The sequence below is a fragment of the Corythoichthys intestinalis genome, chromosome 19 (genome assembly GCF_030265065.1).
Source record: "Corythoichthys intestinalis isolate RoL2023-P3 chromosome 19, ASM3026506v1, whole genome shotgun sequence".
Lineage (NCBI taxonomy): Eukaryota > Metazoa > Chordata > Actinopteri > Syngnathiformes > Syngnathidae > Corythoichthys > Corythoichthys intestinalis.
The window spans coordinates 27,952,394-27,969,829 of NC_080413.1; the positions used below are offsets into that span (position 1 = coordinate 27,952,394).

The 17,436-nt window shown below is 38.5% G+C and overlaps 2 protein-coding genes across 2 annotated transcripts in view; both read left to right on the forward strand.

The window, feature by feature from the left end:
- dnmt3ab (DNA (cytosine-5-)-methyltransferase 3 alpha b) overlaps positions 1 to 8,350 on the forward strand; it is a 98,796-nt gene extending 90,446 nt beyond the window's left edge. Inside the window, exon 22 of the mRNA XM_057822159.1 lies at positions 8,216 to 8,350. Coding sequence (XP_057678142.1) covers positions 8,216 to 8,221 — 6 coding nt within the window. The 3' untranslated portion in view covers positions 8,222 to 8,350. The remainder of the gene's footprint in view (positions 1 to 8,215) is intronic.
- Positions 8,232 to 17,436, forward strand: part of LOC130907281 (dihydropyrimidinase-related protein 5-like) — a 28,302-nt gene continuing 19,097 nt past the window's right edge. Inside the window, exon 1 of the mRNA XM_057822167.1 lies at positions 8,232 to 8,367. The gene's annotated coding sequence lies outside the window, so the exon portion shown is untranslated. The remainder of the gene's footprint in view (positions 8,368 to 17,436) is intronic.

A 17,436-nucleotide genomic window follows, 5' to 3' on the forward strand; every position in this document is an offset into this window, starting at 1 on the left:
ATCGGAATAACAATAATAATTCCTGTAATAATGTAACGAATCGGGTTCTAATGTTGATGTGTTTTGCGTGCAGTACGTGAACGCTCCGCGTGGGTGACGTCACAGTGAGCTAGGAGCGTGCGGTAGAGATTTTAGTTTCACTTTTAATGTCCTTTTGTTTTTGGCGTATACTGCGGGGGACAGAAGGCGTGTTGTGCTGCACAAGTTCTGAAAAAAAATGATTAAAAACCTGACGAACCTGGCAACTTTCTTGCAGATGTTACCACAATTATAATTGTCACCTTAACTTATAAAGACTGTCGAACGGATGTCGGCAGAGGACCGTTGAAGTAGGAGACATTCTACGGCCATATTGTCGAGCCAGTTCATGGACGCGCACATTTCCATCTTAATTTCAATGGTAAGCCTCACCTTTTTCCTTTTTTCACCACCTGCACTAATGTTGTTGGAATTCATGTTGATTTCTCACAAGAAAATATGCCGTGCGTCCGTATTGCGGGAAAACAAACTGCGCGCTGTCAAAACTCGCCATTTTTCGAGCATGTCGTCGGATGTAGAAAAAATGGCGAGTCAAATTTTACGTCAGATGTCGAAAAGATCGTGTGTCAAAGCGGTCGTATATCGAGGTAACACTGTACTATGAATAAAATATTTTCTTCAACCAGTTTTGGTTTTATTGGATTGTTAAAAACTTGATTTTTGGTCACCCTGTTGTTGTAGTTGTAGTAGCCTTATACATCCACTAGATGGAGCTACCCCAAATGGAATGTCATGTCATGAGTAACCATATTGATCCATATATAAGGCGCAGCTGTTTATAAGGCGCACTGTCGGCTTTTAGGTGGCCCTTATTGTGCGGAAAATCCGGAAATTAAACAAGATTTTTTCCACTGGGATGTACATGATAGAGAGTTAATAGAGGAATTATAACATTAGGTCTGTCCCTTTAACAGATTATTTACATTTCTAATAATTCTTATTTGAATATTTGATGCAAACTCCCAACAAATGTGTCTTTGTAGCCTGATTGTTCCTACCCATCAAATGTGTGCCCAACATCAATGTCCTTTATATTTGCATTGCCTTAGCGGAAAAAAATATAGGCAGCACAGTCATTTGCAATTTGTTCTAAAATGTCCATCTTGTCTTAAACTAAGACCATCCCCAGTCTTTTTTTTTTTTGGGTTATTTGCTGTGATATCTGGTGTAACTACATTCCAATGCATTGCAGCTACATACATAGTTTTGAACAATGAATATAAACCATGTTGTCACTCCAACCTTAACTTTACCAATTGGTTATCAATATTGGCAACACAATGTTACACACTTTTTATTGCACAGGAATTTGAGACATTAATTTGATTTGATCAAACATTTGCAATCCAAACAGGTTGTAGACCACCTTCTGAGTTTATGGTTGCGTGACATGAACATGTTTCAGTTTGAGAGTGCAACGAGACAAAAGACTGAGGAAGGCAAGCATAGTTTTGATTGACAGCTGTCGATTGTTAGAGTTGATGTTGTCTTAAGACGGTAAAGATGATTTGCTTATTGACACCTTTTAGGTTGAATGATGCGCAATGTTCAACACTGATATCAGACTCGCACACACACAAAAAACAATAAATTACTGTTGTTCACATACACACAAAGCAAACACTGCACAAACAACAAACATCACCGACAGACCCAATGCTGCAGCGCATTCAGATGACACTCATCTCAAGGACTAAATGAAAGATGAGCTTTTTGGAAAAGTGGAACTGCTGGTGTTTCAAAAAGGTGCTACAATTGTTTTCTGAAAATAAGAAAAAATATATTGCTAGGAGTATAAAAGTTTGTCTTTACAATGACTGTATTTAAGTTTGTTGTAGTAATGAAGAGGCACTATTATTATTTTACTCTTGTATGAATATGAACTAATTAAAAGGCATTTTAACTTTGTACTTGAACAATGTAAGAAAAGAACCGTGAATTAAAAAAAAAGACTGTTTCTTGTGATTCGGTGTTTGTATTTTGTTTACTCCTCATTCATACAGTACACTTATGACACAGTGGATATCTCATGACATACACTGCTGGCCAAAAGTATTGGCACCCCTGCAATTCTGTCAGATAATGCTCAATTTTTCCCAGAAAATGATTGTGATTACAAACGCTTTAGTAGTAATATCTTCATTTATTTTGCTTGCAATTCAATTCAATTCAATTGAATTTTATTTGTATAGCCCTGGATCACAACAACGTTGTCTCAAAGGGCTTTGCAGAGGCAATATGATACACAATCAGAAACAGCAAATGAAGCAACAAAGATGAATAAATAAATTCAAGTCCTGGGTTTCCCCATCCTTAGACCCTCCATGTCGGCAAGGAAAAACTCCAGAGTCTTCGGGAGAAAAATGAGAAACCTTGGGGAGTACCACAGTCAGGAGAGATCCACTCCCAGGACGGATAGACAGGAAGCCCCAGGACCGCTAATGGGAATTATCAGGTGAAGTTGCAGTCCGTAAAGATGCAGTGGAGTAAAGGAACAAGAAGCCGTCCATCTAGCCAGATGAGACAGGGGTAGCAACGAGGACGTCCATCCAGCTTGGGGTCCGGAAAGTCAGGAGGCTGCAGCTGAAAAATAGCCCCTCTCCAGAGGGGAGGGGGGAATAGGGACACCGGGTGACTAGTGATGAAGAGACTAGACAACTAGATATTAACATTGGAAAATAGAAATAAAGTAAGATAAGTGGTAGGTAGAGTGAGAAAAAGGAGATAGAACTCTGTGGCTGTACTTCCCCCAGCTTTATAGCTTCTAGTGCAGCTTAGACTAAACTTTGAGTTTACTCCGACTTCAACTAGCCTGACCATAAGCTTTGTTGAATAGGAACATTTTTAATCTAATCTTAAATGTGCATACTGTCTCGGCTTCTTTAATATTAGCTGGAAGCTGATTCCATAAAACGGGCTTGGTGGCTAAAGGCTCTAGCTCCGACTGTACTTTTAGAAACCCTGGGAACTACCAGTAGACCTGCATTCTGAGAGCGGAGTGTTCTGTTGGGGCGGTATGGAACCAGAGCATCGGTGAGATAAGGTGGCCCCAACCCAATAATGGTCTTAAATGTTAGAAGGAGGATTTTAAATTTAATTCTGAACTCGACTGGAAGCCAGTGAAGGGCCTGGAGCACAGGGGTGATGTGCGCTCTTCTACTGAATGAAAAAACACAAAAAATGAAAAAACATTATAATTTTACAGAAAACTCCAAAAATGGGCCAGATAAAAGTATTGGCACCCTCAGCCTAATATTTGGTATCACAACCTTTTGACGAAAAAACTGCAAACAACTGCTTCCGGTATCCATAAGTGAGTTTTTTACAATGCTCTGCTGGAATTTTAGACCATTCTTCTCCAGGTCTCTGAGATTTGGGGGGTGCCTTTTCTAAACTGCCATTTTCAGATCTCTCCACAGGTGTTCTATAGGATTCAGGTCTGGACTCATTGCTGGACACTTTAGAAGTCTCCAGTGGTTTCTCTCAAACTCTTTTTTAGGTGTGTTTTGGGTCATTGTCCTGCTGGAAGACCCATGACCACTGAGGCATACCCAGCTTTCTCACAATGGGCCCTACATTATGCTGCAAAATTTGTTGGTAATCTTCAGACTTCATAATGCCAGGCACACAGTCAAGCAGTCCAGTGCCAGAGGCAGCAAAGCTACCCCTAAACACCAGGGAACCTCCGCCATGTTTGACTGGGGGGACCGTGTTCTTTTCTTTGAAGGCCTTGTTTTTTCCTGTAAACTCTATATTGATGGCTTCTTCCAAAAAGCTCTGCTTTTGTCTCGTCTGACAAGAGGACATTCTTCCAAAACGTTTTTGGCTTTCTCAGGTAAGTTTTGGCAAACTCCAACCTGGCTTTTTTATGTCTCTGGGTCAGAAGTGGGGTCTTCCTGGATATCCCTCCATTGAGTCCCTTTTCATTCAGACGCCGACGGATAGCACGGGTTGACACTGTTGTATCCTCGGACTGCAGGACAGCTTGAACTTGTTTGGATGTTAGTCGAAGTTCTTTATCCACCATCTGCACAATCTTTCGCTGAAATCTCTCGTCAAGTTTTCTTTTCCGTCCACATCCAGGGAGGTTAGCCACAGTGCCCTGGGTAGTACACTTATTGATGTCACTGCGCACGGTAGACACAGGAACATTAAGGTCTTTGGAGATGGACTTCTAGCCTTGAGATTGCCCATGCTTCCTCACAGTTTTGTTTTTCAAGTCCTCAAACAGTTCTTTGGTCTTCTTTCCTTTCTCCATGCTCAATGTGGTACACACAAGGACACGGGACAGAGGTTGAGTCAACTTTAATCCATTTTAACTGGCTGCACGTGTGATTGTGTTATTGCCACCACCTGTTATGTGCCACAGGTAAGTAACAGGTGCTGTTAATTACACAAATTAGAGAAGCATCACAATATTTTTCAAAGGGTGCCAATACTTTTGTCCAGCCCATTTTTTGAGTTTTGTGTAAAATGAAAATGATTTAATTTTTTTTTTCCCATTCTCTTTTTGGTTTTTTCATTGCAAGCAAAATAAATGAAGATGTTACTACTGAAGCATTTGTAATTGCAATCATTTTCTGGGAGAAACTGAGCAATAACTGACAGAATTACAGGGATGCCAGTACTTTTGGCCAGCAATGTATCGGTTTGAAAATCCTGAGTTGTTTGCTTCATTTTGCAAATGAAAAAATACTAACGTGATGTGGATAGTAAGGCATTGCACTTGAAAAAGCTCAACACTTTATTAAACAGGGTGTCGCTCATCTTACAGTGTGATTTCTTTCAAAAGGCCATTACATCTGCAGTGCAAAAACACACCTCCTTAAAACTAGTTAAATTCCCTTGTTTTCAGTGTAAATTTACGAGAAATAAGTGAATTTATTTGCCAGTGCTTCAAGTAAATTTTACTCATATTTTTGAAATTGGAAAAATATCTAAGCTTATTTTTAGTTATCAGACTTATTTTAAGCAAAAAATTAATATATATATATATATTTTTTAAGCTTGTCAGTCAGAAATGTTCTTCATTCAAGAATAGATATTGTTCAAAACATTACATGAAAGTAGATTTTTCTCGATTTAGGTGAAAAATGACCAACTTTATAAGAACTACGGCTGTCAAAATTATCGCGTTAACGGGCGGTAATTAATTTTTTAAATTAATCACGTTAAAATATTTGACACAATTAACGCACACGCCCCGCTCAAACAGACTAAAATAACAGTACAGTGTAATGTCCGCTTGTTACTTGTTGTTGGTGTTTGGCTTCCTCTGCTGGCGCTGGGGCCCAACTGATTTTATGGGTTAGTACCATGAGTGAGCATGGTGTAATTATTGACATCAACAATGGCGAGCTACTAGTTTATTTTTTGATTTAAATTTTGCAAATTTTAATAAAACGAAAACATTAAGAGGGGTTTTAATATAAAATTTCTATAACTTGTACTGACATTTATCTTTTAAGAACTACAAGTCTTTCTATCCATGAATCGCTTTAAGAGAATGTTAATGTTAATGCCATCTTGTTGATTTATTGTTATAATAAACAAATACAGTACTTATGTACCGTATGTTGAATGTATATATCCGTCTTGTGTCTTATCTTTCCATTCCAACAATAATTTACAGAAAAATATGGCATATTTTATAGATGGTTTGAATTGCGATTAATTATGATTAATTAATTTTGAAGCTGTAATTAACTCGATTAAATTTTTTAATAGTTTGACAGCCCTAATAAGAACAAATGTTAATATTAATTAAAGCAACACTAGGTAACTTCAATCTTTATAAAATATTTTCCAATCATTTGTGATATGTCGACTGACAACTAGTTGAATGACAATTTGTATCTTGAGGGGTCTTTATGACTTTCACCGGCACTAATGAACTTAGAGGAGGGTGGCAGGAACCCTGCCACAAAAAAAAACTACAAATGTGCTGACTGCTTTACGGCATACGTCACTTCCCCCTTTCTCCATTCGTCATAAAGATGGAGGTCGATGCGAATGCTTTTGTGCTAATTCTGCAAAGATGGCAGAGTAACAAAAGAGACAAAAAGTTTTGTCCGAGGAGGCAAAAAAAGGGAGGCTACCAGGATAAAAGGACACTCAAGACAAAACATTGGCCCGGCTTTCATTCGCTGGTGTTGGAGGGCCAGTGGGGGAATAATGAACAAAATCGAACGTTTGTTTTCAACATCGTCGTATGCTATTGTTTAGCCACAACTGCATTCATTACCTCATTACTATCTATCCTTTACACGGCCGCTGGAAACAAAAATGTGGTTTAATCCATAGACAGGCAACCGGGAGATGAGAATTTTACGACACTGTGCACTGGTCATCGTGGGAAATGCAGTCTTCATTAAGGCAAAACAGTACCGCTTTTGTCCACCTACGTACCTCGCTAAAATTGACCAAAACTGAAAAGTTACCGAGTGTTGCTTTAAAGTAAGTGGAATAATCTGACACATTAATCTGTTAACTAGTCTTCAACACTCAAAACAAGATGGAGAGAAATTATTTGACTAAATTAAAGAAAAACAATCTGATTACCGTAATTTTCACACTATAAGGTGCACCTGACTATAAGCCGCCACCCACCAAATGCGACACGAAAACGGCATGTATTGATAGATAAGCTGCACTGGACTATAAGCCGCAGCTGTTCGCACTGTGTTATGGGATATTAACACCAAAAGATATTAACCAGTAACACCTGATTTGATAGCGGCATCATTCGGCTGTCATGAGACCAAATGAACCACCATGAAGCTTTGAACCAATTGGCTGCAAAGCTTCAAGAAGCTTCATTTGGCCATCACTGGAGACAGTGAACCTCTGCTGCCACCTGCTGTCAAAACTGTTGTTGTCCAATATGCCTCCTAGCATGCATTGCAGTACTACGGATGTAACTAACAATCAAAATTCAAGTTCTGTGCTAATTATTTATTCAGTTAGTGTTCCAGTTGTTTTATTAATTACTAGTTAGGGTATGTGGTAACATTTTATATGACAGTGGTGCCATAAGACTGTCATAATTATGACATAACACTGTCATGCGCATCAATGAATGCTTCTAACAGATGTCATTTAGTGTTATCTGGCAAATTATCTCACTTTTGAATGGATGTAAAAGATCCAAGCTGGACACAAATGGAGTTAGTGACATAATTTGCCAGATGACACTTAATGACATCTGTCATAAGCATTCAGTAATGCCCACGATAGTCTCATGTCGTATTTATGACGGTCTTATAACGCCATTGTCAAATAAAGTGTTTCCTATTAACCCAAATAAATCAACAAATAATCCGCACTGGACAGTAAACCGCAGGATTCAAAATGAAGGAAAAAAGTAGCGGCCTATAGTCCGAAAATTACGGTAAGAAGTTATAAATTCGCAGTTTGTCAACTAGGGCTGCCATGATTAATCAACTAATTGACACTTAATTAATTATCAAATAAATCAAGTTATTTTGTTCGTGAAACAGTTATTTAAAGACATTGCTGACCTAAAAATGGTCCGAAATCCTCTTTTTGGAGCACTTAATAACAAATGTTCCCTGATGTAGTTTCTTTTTCCCATTTAAATTTTTTTTTCTTATATTTGAAAAAAAAGGAAGAGGGATGGGCTGCGCTGAACAGGACAGGTTTTAAAAAGAAAAATAAAAAAATAAAAAGTGGGGGGGGGCATTTATTTATTTATTTATTAGAATTTATTTACATTTGAAACAGTACATGTATACTTTTTGTTTTTCGTTTCTTACCAAAAAAAAAAAAAAATCTTTGATATATAATTTTTACTTTACTCGAAAATTATTGAAAAAACTGTAAATATTCTTTGATTTCTGTAGTTCTCAATCTTTCAACCTGGACCACAGAAAGTGTAAATTCTAAATTTTTAAAGTTTACATTTTATTTTAGCGAGAAACATAAAGTCAATATACATAACTTACTCTCGTGGGCAACACAAAATGATGTGGTGGTCCAGATTTGGCGCCCGGGCCTTGAGTTTGACACCTGTGTTATAAAGTGAAGAGCTTGAATGAATACGTCACAAGTATCAATTACCACAATTCATTTTAACGCACCGATCTCTGGAGACAAGAGACACGCCCCTGTCGACTGACATATCTCGTTCGCTATTGGTCAATTGTCTCCGTTAAAGTGTTGATTTCAAGCAATCCCATTGGCTGCTGCTTGACCGTCTGAAGGCTGCATCTGTGCCTCGCGTTGTGCCAGCTGTCCTCCTCGCACACACACCGCAAAGCAACCCACCCAGGAGGAGACAGGGAAAGGAAAAACGCCAGGATATAACCGGTAAGGCACTATGAAAACTGCAAAAACGTCATTATAACGTCACTATAACGTAATGTCGCTGTGGTTGAGCTAAAGTGGGTGAAAACCACCTGTTCTATTGATTATTCACACGTCAGGAATTGTGCTGTAAAGCTAATTTGCCGTCACTGAAAGCCGGCCTGCTAACGTTCATAATTATCCATCCAAGATGCAACAAATACGAATTCGGTCATGTCGTGAGGCTTGTCTCATAACAAAAATCCAATTTGAAAATGATTTTTTCATTAACGTGTAACGACGCGTTAAAATAATGGCTCTCGACGTCCGTGTGTGAACGTTTAAGTGTGTGTGTACTGGCGTGCCATCACATCACTGCAATAATAAAACCGGCATTACCTATTACGTAAGGTTCTCATTGGTTCACGGCTTATTCTCTTTCCCACCAAATATTGAGTGAGGATGAAGAGAGGACGCAGTCAAAAGCAGCATTCTGTCATGTCATGCATGTTCAACAGCAAAAGATGCATGTTTTTGTGTGTGTGCTATTCTTCTTTGGTTTAGATTAATGTTCTCCTTTGCCTTATCTATGGGAATAATGAAATAAAATGATGACATCATTTCAATGGTGTAAAAAAAAAGGCATGCACATTATCTTGATTAGATGAACGAGTGTATTGGTGTAATACTATTGGGACACCTTGTAGTGCATACAGTGTAGCTGCATCATCTTGTCACGAACGTAAATCCATTTTTCAACACATATTTTAATCAGTCATTTTTTAATGTCAAATATGCTTGTTGTCTAATTGTGATTATCTTAATGTTCTAAAGCCATTTTTTTAGTACTGTAGTACGTACTACACAAGGAACACCCTGGCAGATGTCTTAATCCACCTTCTGTCATCCCTTATTCCATTAATCCTCCTGATGTCTTAGGTTGTACCACTGTCTCTATCAGAGACAACAGTGCGGACATTTTCGTGACTCAGCAAAAAAGAACATTTCACTGTCATTGCATTAAGGCGCTCTGCATTTATGTGGTGACAAAGGTGCAGCGGTAAATTTGGTGTCTCCAATACATTTTCACGTTAATGAATGAAAATCTAAAAGGTATTCACGAAGACACAATTTCTTCACGACTTTAATACGCAGCGGCACCAAAAAATATATATGGCGGAAAACACAGACAACACTGAAAAAGCAGTTGCTGCTCTTGCACTCCTCTTTAAAAGAAACCGTTGTATTTTAAGGTAAAAGAACTGTTGTGTTTGATAGAACAATATGTGTATATGCTGCCATAGCAGATTCATGGCGCATTAAGCCCCCAAAGTATTTTATAATTCGTCCGATTTACCCTGGAAACCCCAGTTTACAGAAGTCGCGCAACCGCATTTGTTCCAACCCAGCCATAAAGAGAAACTCAGTATTTATATTTATTATTCAAAATGTCTGTCATTTTTAGCTTACAATCATTCATTGATGTCTAATATTTAGTTTAAAAAAAAGAAAAAAACGACTTAAAAAAATTATTCACTCACATATTTTAAACTTTTAAACAAATTACATCACAATGGAAAAAAATGGTGTCTGTAAAAAGGTCATGGATATCTACCTCATAACTATCGCTTAATTGTATTTTTTTTTTTTTTTTTTTGTCGCATTTTCTCTGATATGTTAGATAACTAATCGATCCAAACAGAGAAAAATTAAAGAAAAAAAAAACATTTGAAAGGGTAAATATATGAAAAAGAGCATCTCGACCACTCCTTGATGTCTGCAATTTCTGCATCGCGACCCTTGTTATATTACCATGTTTCACCCATAAAATCCCCCCAAAAATCCTACTGTGGCCATTCACAGCTGTGTCTTGACACTCAGCGATACATGCTACATGGAGTTTTTGGATCGAAACAAGGTAAGTACGCGATAATATCTTGTTAAAAGTCGTGGCCTCTTTAATTCTGCTCTTTCATGCTCTCACCTCCAGATAGGGTTTTGCTGTTTAATTTTTTTTTTTTTTTTTTAACGCCCTTGTGTTCAAAATTTTTCTTCCCCCAGAAAATCGAGATTTTAAGCTTTCCAATGATGTATTACAAATGCATACCGGACAATTTTGAAAGTTGGCCATATTGGGGGTCTGAGAGCGGAACTTAAGTCACCTGAGTGTGTTCACCTGAGCGCCATATATTTTCCTTCTTCATCACTAAACAAAAATATCACAAAATGTAGTTACAGGTACCTAAAAAGTATTTAATTGTTCTGGCTAATACTGTCTTTCAGTGCAAGTGCTGCAGCTGTCGATTATTTTCGTGGTAGAACTAGCTAGTTTGAATAATCGAGTAATCGGATAAGGAACATAAAAAATTTAAATACCTGAGCTGAGCCTCAAACGGTATAAAAAAATAAATACCATAATTTTGAGACTGTAAACCGCTTTTTTTCCTTAATTTTGAATCCTGCGGCTTATTTATTGATTTATTTGGGTTAATAGGCAACACATTCCTTGCACTGCACTAACATGCACTGCAACATGTAAATAACAAACCAAATTCATGTTCTGTCCTAATTATTTCTTCAGTTACTGTACCAGTTGTTTCATTAATTGCTATTTATGGTAACACTTTATTTGACAGCAGCATCATAAGACACTCATAAGACCGTCAAAATTACGAAATGATGCTGCCATGGGCATTACTGAATGCTTATGACAGATGTCAATAAGTGTCATTTGGCAAATTATGTTACTTCATTTATGTCCAGCTCGGATATTTTACATCCATTTAAAAGTGATAGAATTCTCCGGATGACACAAAATGACATCTGTTATGAGCATTCATTAATGCTCATGGCAGTGTCATGTTGTAATTATTATTGTCTAATGACAGTCTTAAGGTGCCAGTGTCAAATAAATTGTTCCCAAATACCATAACTAGCAATTATTGAAACAACTGAAAGAGTAACTGAAGAAATAATTAGGACAGAACAGGAATTTGGTTTGTTATTTACATCTGTAGCGTTGCAATGCATGTTAGAAGGCATGTTGGACAGCAACAGTGTTGACAGCAGGTGGCAGAAGAAGTTGACTGTCTCCCCCAAGGGAGCAGTGATGGCCAAATGAAGCTTCTTGAAGCAATGCAGCTTCTTGGTGGTTCATTTGGTCTTATGACAGTCGTATGATGCCACTGTCAAATTATTATTATTATTTTTTTTTTTTTTACAGTGCTCTTAACAAATGGTTCAAACGCATATTCACACAAAAAAATGCTAAATATACATATAGACTAAATTTCAAATGCATTAAAGAAAACTTATTGGACTTATTTAAAAAAAAAAACTTATTGGTCTTAACAGGGAGCAGCTGGATTCAGTCATGTGAAATGAGTTATATCATACTCACTGTTGCCACTAGAGGGCAGTGTATCCACCCAAATCAAGAAAACTAAATGCAAACACTTTCAAAACAAACCATTACAACGCCACTTTATTGAAACGAATCCTCGAAGCAGCAAAATTTAATTTGAATCTTTTTTTCTAATTGAATTACTCGAGTTAATCGATTAATTGTTGCAGCACTAGTCAGTTTCATAAATAAGTGAGAAAAAAAATGCAGCAAAAAATTATGATTTTATGAATCTGGATAATTAACGCCTGATAATCGCTCGAAGATCACCAATGTGATACTGTACAATGAATGGGACTCATTATGGGAAAATACACTGTGTGAATGTACAGTGGGGAGAACAAGTATTTGATACACTGCCAATTGGCAGTGTATCAAATACTTGCAGTGTATCAAATACTTGTTCTTGGGAAAACCCATTGGCAGTGTATCAAATACTTGTTCTCCCCACTGTACATACAGATCAATGAGAGAATTCATTAAGATCTGGTCGATTCCATTAGTTGCTCAGTTCATAGTCATTTTCATATTTGTGTGATTGTATTTCATATTATTGATTGGAGACAATGTTTATCAAATGGTGAGTGATACTTGACTCGATCGGTTTGTGGTTGTTCTTATTTGCGTGATGTGCAGTCCTGATTCTACGTCAGAGGCACTGAATGTGAGAGGTTCCACTGTACCTCTACCACGTTGGTGCAGTCTGCTGCTTTCACTGATGCAGTGGCATTCACCCCCCCCCCCCCCCCCCAACAAAAAAAAAGAGGAGATATCAGCTCTCACAAAAATTCAGAGTAACATCTGGATAGGGCGAGATGAACCTAATCCCCATTGGTGCCCCACTTTGTTGCACAACTGCTGGCATTATGTATTATCTCTTTGTGATTTAGTTTTATTGATCAATCAACCAGCCTTAAGCAGTATCTTTAAAAAAAAATGCCCTCAATCTTTGTATGTCTGCTTTTCAAGTCTATTCTTATCACCAACTGATTGTCCTATTGTCTGATCTTAGGTCTTTTTATATAGAAAACACACAAACACACTGCTTCAACTCGTGTACAAAATTACAAAGACATGCCTTGTCACTGCAGCAGCAGCTATTAAACCCCAGATCAGAAGTCAGCAGCTGTCTGCCACATTCTCAAATGAGAAAACACACGCACACACACGCACACCCACACGTACATTGCATTACACTTTTGGTTTTCATATTGACAAGATAAGCTCATCACAGCTACATTAAAATGGTATTTGACTGCAATATTTTTTGTGTGTGGTCTATTCAGAGCAATTTTATTACCTTTACAATTTTCTCAATTTGGTTTTGAAAAGGGGTGCCCACACCCCTTCAAAAAAGTTAGTGTGTCTCATGATGTGTGTTTGTGTTAAGTGGTGTGGATCTATTTGTCTTGTGTACATTTTTGGGTCGTTATACGTCCGCATGCTAGTAAACTAAAGAGCAGCTGGTCTGAGGCTGAGAGAGAAATGCTGCTGGTGCTTTCACTCCATGTATTTTATCCTCACATTCTTCTCACAACACCAGTGGTGGATGAAGTACAGATACAGGGGGGAAAAATTGCTTAGGTAAATTAACAAGTATCTAAGGAAAAAAAATTACTCAAGTAAAAGTACAAAAGTACTCGCTTTAAAATTTACTTTCCAAGTAATATTGATAGCAAAGTAACAATTTATTTACGCGTAACTAACTGAAAGATGACGCCGTTCCGGCCGTGACAGGCGGTTAAACTTTTCCCTCATCGCCGTCTGTCTCATGAAGATGAATTTTTTTGAGTCTCTGCGGGCTCTGCTTGTGAGCAGCACGGACTCAAAAGCATTGTCCGCTGCACTAGAGGTCCCGGTCGTTCTGCTCGGTCGTCCAGCGCCTGGCATCCCGGGCGTCCTACCGGTTGTTCTGCTCGGTCATCCGCCACCTGGCATCCATTCGGTCGTCTTCTGCCGGCGCCCGGCCGTGTGGCTTGGCCGTTCGTTGCCGTTGAATCGGGTTGCGGGTCTTAGCAAATGCGCTACTACCCTCCAGTGGCCAGTTTTATTGCTTTAAAATGGATTTTCAGCGTTGTGCTTTGGAGCTGAATTGAATCACGACCCAGAGATGTCTTTTTTGAAGAAAAAAAAAAAAAAAAACGTAAAAGACGTATAAATATGTCTTTGGGACACTGAAACAATTAAAACTAGAACGTATTTATACGTTTTGGGGAGCAATGAGTTAATAAGCTAAAAAAACATAGTTAATGACAGATTGCCAGCAACTATCAGGTGCTTACTGCCACCTACTGCACATGAATGTGCAGCATCCATTTGAAGGCATACTGCTCTCACTGTTGTTTTTTATTGGTCAATATCCTGTTCACCTGCCTAATCTTGCTTGTACTCCCCTCTAGTGTCGAAGAACAGTATAGTTGCACGGAGTTTATTAATTGCTCTGGAGGCATGAAAACGAAACTATCAATTTACAATGAGAGAAAAACAAACAAACAAAGTAACTTTTAACGCAGGCAACAATTTGAAAAGTAATGGATTAAAAAGTAGAGATACGTGCTTTAAAATGAAGTAAAAGTAAAAATTACCACTTCATATTTGTACTCAAGTATAGATACACCATAAAAATACTGAAGTACAGTAACAAAGTATTTTTACTTTATTTCATTCCACCCCTGAGCAACTCTAACTTGAACAAATGTCTTTTCTCACAGTTTATGTGCATGTTTTTTTCCGTGGAACATTACATACTGCATGCTGGTTAACTTACTCAGCCACTGCCACTCCCTTGCCAGTGGGTCCCTACAGGATGAGTATTCAGTGTAAGAAAAGTCAAACAACAGACATACTGTGGCGGTCCTTGATGGATCATACCCAAAGTTGCAACAGCAGACGCCTCAACTGCTTGTTCATTTTTCTCTGATAACCGTGACAAGATTTCACAGTATTTGTAATGTGATGATGCCCCATCAGGTCACATCATGCGATCTCACGTTGAGAATGCAAGTGGCCAGTACTCATTCTATACACTCACTGGTTTTGGAGTCTTTTAAGATCTAATCCAATGTTCTGATTGAATATGTGTGTGTACTGTTCAAACAGATGTTCAAAATAATTAAATAGTCGTGTAAAATATCATATTGCAGGGGTTCCCCAAGGATTTTTTGAAGCCATAAATCTATGTTGAAGCTGTGGTGGTGGGCTGCATCGGAGTCAGACAGCCTAACCATGTTGTGCAACGGCGAAATCCTATCATGACAAATGAGAATTTTTTCCCCACATTTTTTCCCAAGAAGAACCATGACAAAGATCTATTTGAAATATTTCATTAGCGAGGCTAATGTCGTAGCTCTCACCTACGATACATGTATGTAAAATGCGTAGCTGATTACAGCTACATTACTCTACGTAATAATATGACTTTTTTTTCCTCGTAGCAATAGTACGACTTACATCCCGCAATCTTTATTTTTCCTTTTATTTGGTCCTAATACTTACTACTTTACCACAAACATAATAGTCCTTCTGTTAATAGACCCATTTCAAGGAGTAGGGGGAAATTCTAATTCCCGTAAAGTGTTTTACTAGTTTCGGTAAGAAGGTGAATATTTTTGTTGTTGTTGTTTGTGAAGTACATTTCCACACAAACGCACATTGAGGTACCATTTAGCTTCGCAAGGAGAGGTATGAGAGTCATTTTTAGAGGGTCCCAGAGCTCATGAAACTTGAAAAAAAAAAGCGCATTTATCAAGGTTTCGCCGTGATTGCGTATATCTGTCCCTGAAACAGCCTGATAGCACAGATATAAGTACGCCTGCCCCCCTACTATTGGATGTGTTGTTGGCATTAGCGCGACAGCGCTCTGAAAATAGAGCAAGGCTCTATTTTGGGTCCCGCCTCTCGGCGCAAATTCACACCTACATTCCGTCCAAGACGGCCGTCCACCGCTCACTTTCGCCTAAAAGTGCAATCCAAAATACTGTAATGCCCCAGATGGGGGGAAGAAGGAGTTGCTATTGGCTCACCCACTTTTTGTGGCAACAATAATAACGAAAAACAAAATAACAGCAGGCTGCCGTGATATGCGACTGCTATCTTTTGCTGTCTCGCCCGTTCTCCTATTCTTCCTACTCGCTTCCCCCTACGTCACAGCTCCCCAGTCTGATCGTCTCTTAAGGGGGCCACGCTTAGTTACGGACATTACAATACACAATGAATAGGTTTCCGCTGAACCCTTCACACTAGGCTGCAGCTCGTTTGAAATGGCCTTAAAAAAAAAAAAAAAATCTCATGAGATGTGGCAGTGCGCCACGATCTTTTATGTGTAGGGGAAACCCTGTACTTTTGTCCAAAGAATCGATACTGTATGGTATCGTCATTAAATCTGTTATTTCCACCCCTAGTAAATACATATATAGTATTCACAGAGTACAGTACTCTACTTACAAAATTAATTGGTTCTTGAAGTAGTTTCTTAAACTGAAAATTCTGTTAGTTGAGAGTCGTTTTCCATCTAAATGCCCTAATCTGTTCCAGCTCCCCCCCCCCAATTCAGACATAAATCTTTCATTCAGCATAAAAATGCATCAAAACATGTAACAAATACAGATTATTGCACAATAAACATAAAATGAGAGTTGTGAATAATGTAAAAACCAAAGAATAAAGTAAAGAATATAAATTAATCCACTCACATAAAGCTGTAGGAACACCTCATGCCCCAAAAGGCTAATGACGAGGATGCTGGGATACACACTTAAACATACAGTAGAGGTCCCTCTTAGTCAATTGGATGCCAAGAATATGCTCTGTAATAGCCAGTGGTAGAGCAGCTATGAGTATGTTACTTTCAGTACAGTCTTGGAGATGTGAGTAGCAGCCCATACTGTATTTTTGCCTTTCGTATCCTGAAATTTCTTTCATAACAAGGGGCAATATTTTCCTGTTGAGGCATGTCGTAACCTGAAAATTCTGTATGTAGAGACATTTGTAAGTTGAGGTACCACTGTATGTGTTGTGGTAGTTAGTGACACAAAGTTGATGTAAAAACATCCAATTCATTTGAATTGGGAGGCTGGCAGCGATCTATTTCCGTGAACGGCAGCTAAAAAGTTAACCAAAAGGGAATCAGCCACATTAGCTCCATTATGAGGATGCTTTCTAAGTGATTGATTGATAATTTCCAAGTTTGAACAGTTTGACAGGTTTGTTGCACGATTTTGGCACAGAGGAATTCCACTGAAACCTATTAGGTACAATATTACCAAATACAGTAAACGTGTTGCAGACCTTCTCGCATAGTGCTAATGTGCTTAATATCAACCAAAATAAAGTGAGCGGGTGCTCAATAGGCAACATTGGCGATGTCACCCCTTGATGCTGTCATGCAAGTTGGGTGAATGTGTTAGGGCCTAGTTTCCCCCGAATCCAGCCCCGTTCCCATCTCCCGGGAAACCACTCTTTTATTCTGTCTGCCAAGCCTGAAGGACACTACTTTCCATAACCTCCTCCTCCCCTCCCCCCCAAAAATATTCCCAGCATAGACATCACTGTCATCAAACCCAACAGAATTTTAAGTGATAGGAATTCAAAACTTTAGTTTGGCCTGTGCCAAAAGTGCATCAGAGCAACAGGGTTCACCTGAATGACATTTGGTTTTGGGGTCCTCATTGTTCCCTTCATTGTTTTCATTC